Here is a 9,441-nt window from a genome sequence, read left to right as displayed (position 1 = left end):
ATATGTTCAGAGTTCTTTTTTAATCCTTTTTTTTCCTGCGGCTTAGTGCCTTAATACAAGCTGTGAATTTTTCATTGCACATTATTTTGTTCAGCCTATATTTTACAATAATTGCTAGCTATTGTTGAAGCTTGTTTGCAAGTCATTTAATTGGTGCCACATTGTTTAATGATCTTACTGGACAGGGTTTCGGCTATCTATTGAAAAACATTGCTCTCCTCTGTATTGCCTTTATTTCAAAGGTTTGGTTCACCTACATGATATATGTTAGTTATTGGTGTTATCTGTTATGTTGATTTATCTGCTTTCTCTGTTGTTCCATTCCATTTTTGAATCTCATTCTTCCTGCAGATGTTTCTTCTCCTGATGCATTGTAAATATATTCATGTAATTGCGGAGTCAGATGTGGGAACAGAAACACACATCTAGAGTCCTTAAATAGAAATGCTTTGATGCCAGATCCATTTATTCATTTTTTTTTTTAACTAATCAACAGTTTTGAAATCTGATCTGAATTGGGTTGATTTGCAGATTGCATGTAACATTATGCTAACTCATTTTTTTTGTTAAAAACACTATCCCACTGGCAATAAGCAGTCTTCTGTGTTACCTTTGTCACAGAAATGATGTACATATTGGAATGGGGATTCCTTGGAAGTTAACTCACTTTCCAGATAAACTTATAAAGGGCTCGGTTGGGCTGCTTACCATTTCACAATTATATAGGTAGTAGTAGTTTTAGTATTTTTACAAAAGCATTAGTAGATCCCTTAAAGTAACAGTTGTCTGCTCCTCCTTCTTGGGGCTCTGGATGGTAAAAGAGGACCCATGAGTACTAGGCTGCTCCATGAGCCCCCAATTTGTAGCAACTGCCCTATGCTGAATTAAAGAAGGCTTTACATACTCTTGAAGTAATGATAAAAACGTGCATAACTTTGTTGGACTGGTTGATCTGATGATTTTTTACACAAAACTATCTAAATAAAGCAGAACTCTGACCAAAAATTGCCAAAACTGGATTTTGCTACAATATTCACCTTTACTCCAGAGCAATTTTGGCTGCCACTAGATGTCCTCAGTCTAATGGCCAGCATCATTCAACCCACTTCCTTTAAGCCTGAGTTACCCTGGACCCGGCCCAACCTGTGACTAGACATTGCAAGTAGAAGCAGCACAGGGATGACTTCATCTCTCTGTCATTCTGTTATCTCAGTTTACCAGCATGTTTTTTGCCAGTACTTGAACTGATTGGCTTCTTGTGCTGCTTCCTCCCCTACTCTGAGCTCTGCTGTACAGGGACTAGAAGAGGCTGATGCATGGTCAGATTGACATACTTACATGGCTTGCATTTGAAAAAAAATAATTTGTAATGATGTGTTAATGAATACAGAATTGCATTAATGTGTGTCATTTATATCTGCCTGGAGTTCAGCATTAAGCAGAAAGCAAAACTGCTAAAGATATGTATGCTGTATGTTTGTATATTTTTACAAAAAAGCCAACATCGAAAGTAAAGTCTAAAATTAAAAGAATGTCTCTGATTGGACCAATAACAGACCAATAACAGAAACGTGTCATAACAAAAGATGCCATGGCAGTTTTCTAATATGTATTTAACTCTATTCTTTTTTTTTCTTTCCAGATGGCAGACTGTATTTAAAGACGAGTGTTATGTACTGAATTTAGAGATACAACATCAAAAGGCCTTGTAGGAACATACTGTAGACTAATTGAAAAATCCGAAGTCTGTGAATGCTTTGAAAGCATAAAAGAGTTCCTTTTTGTATAGCAATGTTCTTCAAGTACCCTACATTGTCAGGCTGGAGACCTGTGACTACTGGAGAGTCTGTTTTATAACTGTGTCAGTAGCGCTCCATTTGTTGGATTTCCTCCGAGATGCTGCTGCAATGAAAAGACTGTGATGATCAACAAACAAGACCCACTGTACTTCATTTTTTATGGAACTTGTCTGACATTTCTCTTACTGAGCACACCAGATCCTTCCAACAGCAGCTACTTGGGTATCTGACACATTTTATCACACCTAAACCAGCAACAATGCTTAGATGTGAAAAATTTTAAAATTGAAGAATTTTTAAAGGGCATGCACTAAAATGGCAAAACAAGAAATAAAGAAAACCACATAACTGCAACTGAAAGTTTTTAAATGCTAACCATGTTTTCTTCTTAACTGAACACTTTTATTCTACAATGAAGAACACTTACTCCTGGAAACCGAACTACTGTATTTAATAAGAAGAACTCTTTTGCTGAATGTAAACTTTCTATTTTGTGATCATGAGATTACCTTCACAACCAACCAAACAATAGAACTTCTTCAGTGCTGTTGGGTTCAGGAAAAAAAACACACTTTGTTTATTAATATGGCAGGCCACATGTACATAGACACGGTCATGAGGAAGATATTATGTATGCAGTAGACTACTAGTGTTTAGGAAGATAATTTTAGACATGTTTTGTCACTCTGTTGGTTCTAAAAACGCCTTTATAGTTTTGACGCATGCAGGCATGTACATATTTGTCCTGAAGTCACAGTATTAATTGATAAAAATGTAAGAAGCTGGTGACAAGATGAAGTTACGTCAGCCACTTTTATTTGTATATTAAGTCTTTTATTCCCTTAATCATCATACGTAGGATTCAAATGTGGCTCATCAGCAATCTGAATCACCAGAAATATTTTTATATAATCCTGTCAATTTTCATTCAAATTTCTTTACAATGAACTAAAACCTAAACACTTGATATACCCTTCCACTAATGTTGAGTACAGACTTGACAGTTTTCTGTCTGCTCACTACTGTATGGTATGATCACTGCCCATCCTAATATTGTATCTGTACATTTTAGTGTAAAGGGGAGCTATTCTGTCTTTTTTTGTTGTGTTAAATAAAAGTATGCATTTTCACCTTGAGTAACTGGATATAAATCAGACATATACAGCAAGATAGATTATTTCCACTTCCTTTTGTAACCTCTGTGTACCCCTTAAAAGACTGAGCTAATGAATTAGTTCCAGGGAGTGTACAAATTTTTAGTTTCTACACATATCTAGTTTTATGCACATAAAATGTAATTTATTTTGTTATAACACATTAAAGGTTGTTTTTAATGTCAAGATTGAAATTTTATCCCTGTAAAGTTTCATTTCAACTTGCTATTAAGTATTGCTTGTGTTTTAAATGACTGGAGCTTGTGAAGTCTTCCATTATGTACTCTGACATAACTTTTCTGTTCAAGAAGCAGAACTCTACATTTCAATTCACCAGTGTAATTTTGAAATAAAAATATTGTATATACAATTTCACATTCATTTTTTATGAACCAAGCAATATTTTCAATAAAACATTATTAATACTTTGTAATATTTTCCAGTACTGGCTTTCCACCTTATTATGTACAAGAAGATTTTTTTAATTTGTACTTTTTAGTATGCAGTCTTTAAGGGGTAAACAGTCAAAGCCATTGTTCTTGAATCACTATGGGATGCTAATAAGGCAGTCTTAAAAAAAAAAACAACCACAATGATGTAGCAAAAGCTTTCTTAGAATTTGGAATTGCACTCAAATATTTTGTACTGCTTGACAATATGGGGTTAATTTACTGAAGGGGTATAGGTTATTAATTTATCCTATCACATGTCTTATAACATGCAAGAGAAATATTTTAAAAATGGAGTATACTTGCACATAACTGAACACATTTTTACATTTCTTGCTTAAGTCTGTAAAGGTTCTCATTCATCAAGGTCATGGTATATCTGTAAAAAATAAGTCAAGGCAACTGGACTTGCTGTATTTTTCTTGAAGACGTTTGACTGGTCATCCAACCAGCTTTCTCAATTCTGAATTGAGGAAGCTGGTTGAATGACCAGTCAAACGTCTTCAAGAAAAATACAGCAAGTTCAGTTGCCTTGACTTGTTTTTTACAGATATACTTTCTTGCTTAAGTTAAGTGAACATTCACTTTGCAAAGTCATCACTTTGCCAAAGTGACCATAAACTAGTTTGAGTAAACATTACAATTTCTAAGTGAATATTTACCACTCATTTAGTACATAAATGTCAATGTCTTAATCAGCTTTAGCTGGATATGTAAAGATGGTATGCAGGTAGAGACAATGGGGTTGATTTACTAAAGGCAAATATGCTGTTACCTTTGCAGGGGAATTTTTACATTGCAGAGGAAGTTTTCCTTAGCTTGGTAAATATGGTGAAATTTCACTTTGCAAAGAAAGCCCACTCACATGCTAACAATATAAAAAAACAGCATGCTTGCTTACATGTAATTGGGTGATGGAAGTCAGCAGAGCTTTAACTCCTTCACTAATCCAAGGGGAAACTTCATATGCAATGTTCAAATTGCCTTGCAAAGTGAACACCCCTATTTCCTATAGTAAATCAATCCCATAGGAGTTGAATTACTAAAGAAGTAGACCATTGAATGTGAATTAAATTAATGTTTATGTAGCTCACTAAATAAGGTGAAACTGTTTTGCTTCAATAATCAAATCATGTACAAACAGAAATTCTTTTTTTTTCTTCATTTTCCTTCTACAGGATTGGGTATTTATAGTGAATATAGCAGCACTATATTCATAAATCAATGAACATACAAGATGACATAAAATACTGAATGAATGGTACAAGGCAGACCCCACACAAAGCTGCATTGCCAGCTGACGCGTTTTGTGGAATATACCCCCTTCCTCAGAGCTAGCATCAGCTAGCAAGGCAGCTTTGTGTGGGTTCTGCCTTGTACCATTCATTCAGTGATTACCATGTGAGTAGTATTTTATGTCAGCTTGTATGTTCATTGATTGATAAACTGTATTACACGAGGACAAGGCGCTGTCTGTTTGTTTGTTTTGTGAGGAATACTTCCCATTGGCCTTTTGATGACGGCAGCCTGCAAACGATTATTGGTGGAGAATATCATTGGGAGTCTGCTGAGCGCTGTGGTGTACATTTTTCTGGAACACTATATTCATGACACTAACTGATTGTTCACTTTTCAAAGTGGACAATCTCTACCCTCTTTAGTTAATCAATCTTGCTCAGTTATATCTTTTAGCTCCCCTTTTACTTGAAATGTTGAGGACTTGCTAAAGCCAGTTGAAGTGCTTCCATGTTGAAACTTGGAAAGCTACATGTTTGATTGGCATTTCCACCAGAGCTATTTTGTATCTAAGGAAATCCTGTCAGGTTTTTATTGGATGTACCAGTCAGGCAAAATTGAACCAAAACTGGTATGTTAATTTTAAATAAATTAATTACATTCAATGCTTTTGTCATTTATTGTCATTTAACAGACAAGTCTATAGTTCCCATTCATAAAATCATAACATTTATTTACATTTTCCATCACAACATACTCCATAAAAGACAAATATAAATGTACTTACCTTCCCTGATGCCAGCACCACCAAATGCTTCTTTCATGAGAAATGGGCTCCCAAAGACCAGTGACTATTTGACACCTCTGAGAGGAGTGATCTCCTCGGTCCCCCACAGCTCTCACTGGTTTCTCCTGCTAACCTCCACATTATTGCAGGAGACAAGAGTTATATGGAATTCAACAAGAATAACCAGCAAGAGTTGCAGGAGACCCTGCGATCGATACTCTCAGACATGTCAGATTACCAGCAGACTTCAGGGAATCATTTTTCATGAATGAAGATGATATCTTATGGCAGTGTATTTGGCCTGTTGCAGTTACAAACATACTGAACTGTATGTAACAGTATAAAGATTCATAGAGAGCTAAAAATTTGCATTTTGTCAGTATGCTGGGATCGGGTGGGTTTCCTTACTATATGTGTCAACTGTGGCTGGAAAATCTGTAAATGTAACAGTAAGATTCCTAATCATTGCACTTTTGCTAACAACAACTTAAAGGAGAACTATGAGATGAGTGATTTCCACTCACCTCATAGTTCTAGCCGACCTGTGACAATGAGACTGTCACAGGTTGGCTCAGTAGATCGGGAGGTGAGCGAACGCATACCAGGTTTGCTCACCTCTCGATCCTGTCACGGCTCTCTGCCGTGACAGGGGAGGGATTGGATTCCCCCCTCCCCGCTCCTATCCTCCAGCGCTGACTGGCAGAACAGATGGGGAAGGGGCGGGTACAGCTGGCTCCGCCTCTAGATAGGCAGAGCCAGCTGTCACTCACGCAGCTGGGCGGATCCCGACATATACGTCGGGATCCGCTCTTGCTGCGGCATCTCAGTATACCGCGAGCTGTAGCTCGCGGTATACTGAGCTTAGGGTAACAGGAGGACGCTAGTTTGTGTCCTCCCGTTACCCTAAGGAGAACTATGGGGAAAACACTGACCCCCATAGTTCTCCTTTAAGAGGTGAGCTAACTCTTAGTGAATATATCTATTCATAGGTAGTATGGTAGATAAGCCATATCATAATTCACAATAGTTTTTGCAACTTCTGTTTGAATTTGAGTTGATTGAATAAGGCTGAGATTACTAAATGTCCCTATACCTGTTATACTATTCAAGTAATTGTTTCTAACTCTTCTCCATGGTGTCAAATCCTGAACCTAATCTGAGATCTGCCTGCTGTACCCACATCTGCTCTTATGCACACAGGAGAAAATGTGAGGAACTTGACTCCGATACCCTAAGGAAGAATCCTTCTGGTAGGATTGTTCTTGAAGGAGCTTGTAGTATAGTGGTAAATACAAGTCATATAAAGGTTCCAGGAACAAAAGTAAGTGCACAGGGGAAGCAAACAGGTAAGTTGCAACCTGTTTCTTATTTTCATAAAAATGTTTAAAGAAATGACATTCCTTCCTCACCGCATGTGAGTTTCCTGATATGTTATTGCAAGCCCATTTTCTGCTAGGTGCGCATTTCAGGACAATGTCCAAAAATGTCCAAAAACCTGTTACCTCTTCATCCCAATGCAAGTTAAACTAAAGCATCAAAAATGCTAAATATATTCTAAATATAAAAAACACCCTTCCATTCATAATTATATGATGTAAAAAATATCAAGGGACTTATATTTTCCCTGTCTTATTCTATGTCCACTAGGGTTAAATATTACTAAGCATGGCTCATGAGCATCTTCATATGGTTCTTACTTCCTAAAATGAAAAAATGTTAGAGAAAGTGAGCCTTATTTTGTGGATCCGTTCTTAAAATAACCACCCAAAACTGGGCTGGTTTTAACACAGTCAGTGCCCACTTACTATTGGGCGACAAGTCTGTATGCCTAGTGTATCAAGTTAGTAGCTGTAGGAATAATGTGGGAACAAAGATTAGCATAGGACAATAGGGAAATACCTTAATTTGTTGTTCTCAAGTCTGGTGCTCAATTAAAATAAAAAGTAATCTTTGGAGTTGTTTAAGTAAAGTTAGATATTATCAATCAGCATCACATGATTTTGCTTTATTGATTTTTAATGAATCAAGAGCTTGTGATATAGGGGGTGATTTACTAACCTCAACACACGCACGCACTAGGTGCGTGTGATTTTTACACAGCAAAACGTATTTATCAACCAAAAAGTCTCTAAAAGCATATTTCCACTAATGCCATATATGGAAAAATCATGCGCATGATGCATATATAATGCTGCTTCACAGTTTAGACAAAAATGGTTAGCTCATGCATTTACATTCCTGCATTCATCAATGCAAGCAACACAACATAGAGCTAATTTACACAACATCACCATGCAAATTCATGCAGGGCTTTGCACAACACACCTGCTGGGTGTGTACACACTACAAAGGTGTTTATATTCCACCCATAGATCATGCTGGGAGGGAACACACTACAGAGGTGTATACATGTTCGTGGTGTGTTTATAAGGTTAGTAAATCAACCCAATAGAAGTGAACAATCAAGGACAACATAGCTGAACTGGAATGTGAGCTGAATTGGAGAATTTTTCCAAATCAGCTATATTGTCCTGGATTGTTCACTTCTCCTGCCTTCTCCAAACTCTTCACCCTTTAGTGAATAACCCTTTCACTGCTAATTACAATTGGCATTACCATTCAGTTTTCCAGCCTTTATTGCTCCAAGCCCAGTGAGGTTTACTAATTACATATTTGGATGTTAGTAAATGTAGTGTGATATGGTGCTTTCTTATTAGAAAAGACCAGTCAATTATATGCTATCAAATGAAATGTGGAAACCGAGTAAAGTGAAAACTTCTTGAAGATATTTCTCTTCATGTTCTGTCCCTCTGACACAGCATTTAATATGGGGAAATTTCCTTTTAGATAGCTGTACCCAGAACAGGGTCACGGCTGTAAGATTTCACACTACTAGTCCAATGATAATTGTACAATTTTGGGTCTCCTGACATTTTCTCTTCTGGTGACAATGATCACCAGGAAACAGTGACGAAGTAAAATGTTACCCCTACTCTTTAGCTTTAAATATTCTTCAACTCAATATAATTATAGAATTTAAGAAAATGTAATGGCACTACATATCAAAGCAAAAACACATATATGTATGTATATTATATAAAGTGTGTGGGTTATGTTATTTTAGACAACACATTTACATAAAATGCTACAATATAATCCTAACATTCCACCAGAAGTTGATATGCCTCATCCAAACTTTTATAAGGCGTACAGTATATTGCATATGGCAATACAGCAATATTATAAATTAATATTGAAATTAAAGAAAATATTGCAGCACGTTGAAATGAAAACAATACTGGGTTGCAATTCCATCATAATTATTATGGTTCACATGAAAATATGTTTAGTAGAACAAAAAGGAGAAATAATCTCTCTGTAATAGTAAATATACATGTTTGCTCCCTTTTGTTTTGCTGATGAAAATATATTGCTTACAAATAAATTATTGATATTTTATTAACATATCTTTTTTTCAAAAGTTATCACACTGAATATTATTTACTAGGCATTCCTGTTTTATTTCTCAAGATTCCTCTGGAATATAAGACTATGTAAATATTTGTTGTATGTGTACTTTTTCATTTGGACATCATTACGAAGACAGTTTATTATATCAATAAACTGATATTAAATAATACTTGTAATATTTGAACTGGAAATTCAACATTTGGTATCTTTAGTGAATCTCACATGATGGTAATTTTAGAAGTAGATAATTGTTTTTAAATCTCCCATCTGTCATTGCTCTGTTTCCTGCATAGAGTCATCTGTTCATTGATTCATTTAGTTGATGTAAATTTCAAAAAGAAGAAAGAATGCTTGGTTCATTGTAGAACTTTTAAATAACAAAAGCTCAATTTATTAAATGGGCATAATTTAATGTGTGGAGATCTAATCTGTGAATAATAAAATATAAAGATATCTAGAATAATACCATAAGAAATATTTGCCTACATTTGCATATATATTTGATAGATTATATGTAAGATTGCTTTTTTTTATTTTTCTGCATT

At 35.6% G+C, this 9,441-nt stretch overlaps 1 protein-coding gene across 3 annotated transcripts in view; it reads left to right on the top strand.

The window, feature by feature from the left end:
• The window catches only part of DACH1 (dachshund family transcription factor 1), a 290,304-nt gene extending 288,165 nt beyond the window's left edge, over window positions 1-2,139 (top strand). For all 3 annotated transcript variants that reach the window (XM_018566004.1, XM_018566002.1, XM_018566003.1), the window contains one exon: window positions 1,643-2,139. In XM_018566004.1, coding sequence (XP_018421506.1) covers window positions 1,643-1,680 — 38 coding nt within the window. In that variant the 3' untranslated portion in view covers window positions 1,681-2,139. The remainder of the gene's footprint in view (window positions 1-1,642) is intronic.
• The last annotated feature ends 7,302 nt before the right edge of the window (window positions 2,140-9,441 follow it).

The sequence above is a fragment of the Nanorana parkeri genome, unplaced genomic scaffold, assembly GCF_000935625.1.
Source record: "Nanorana parkeri isolate BGI_ZX_2015 unplaced genomic scaffold, ASM93562v1 scaffold907, whole genome shotgun sequence".
NCBI classification, from domain to species: domain Eukaryota; kingdom Metazoa; phylum Chordata; class Amphibia; order Anura; family Dicroglossidae; genus Nanorana; species Nanorana parkeri.
Note: the sequence above shows the minus strand (reverse complement) of the source record. Positions and strands in the feature narration are given on the sequence as shown.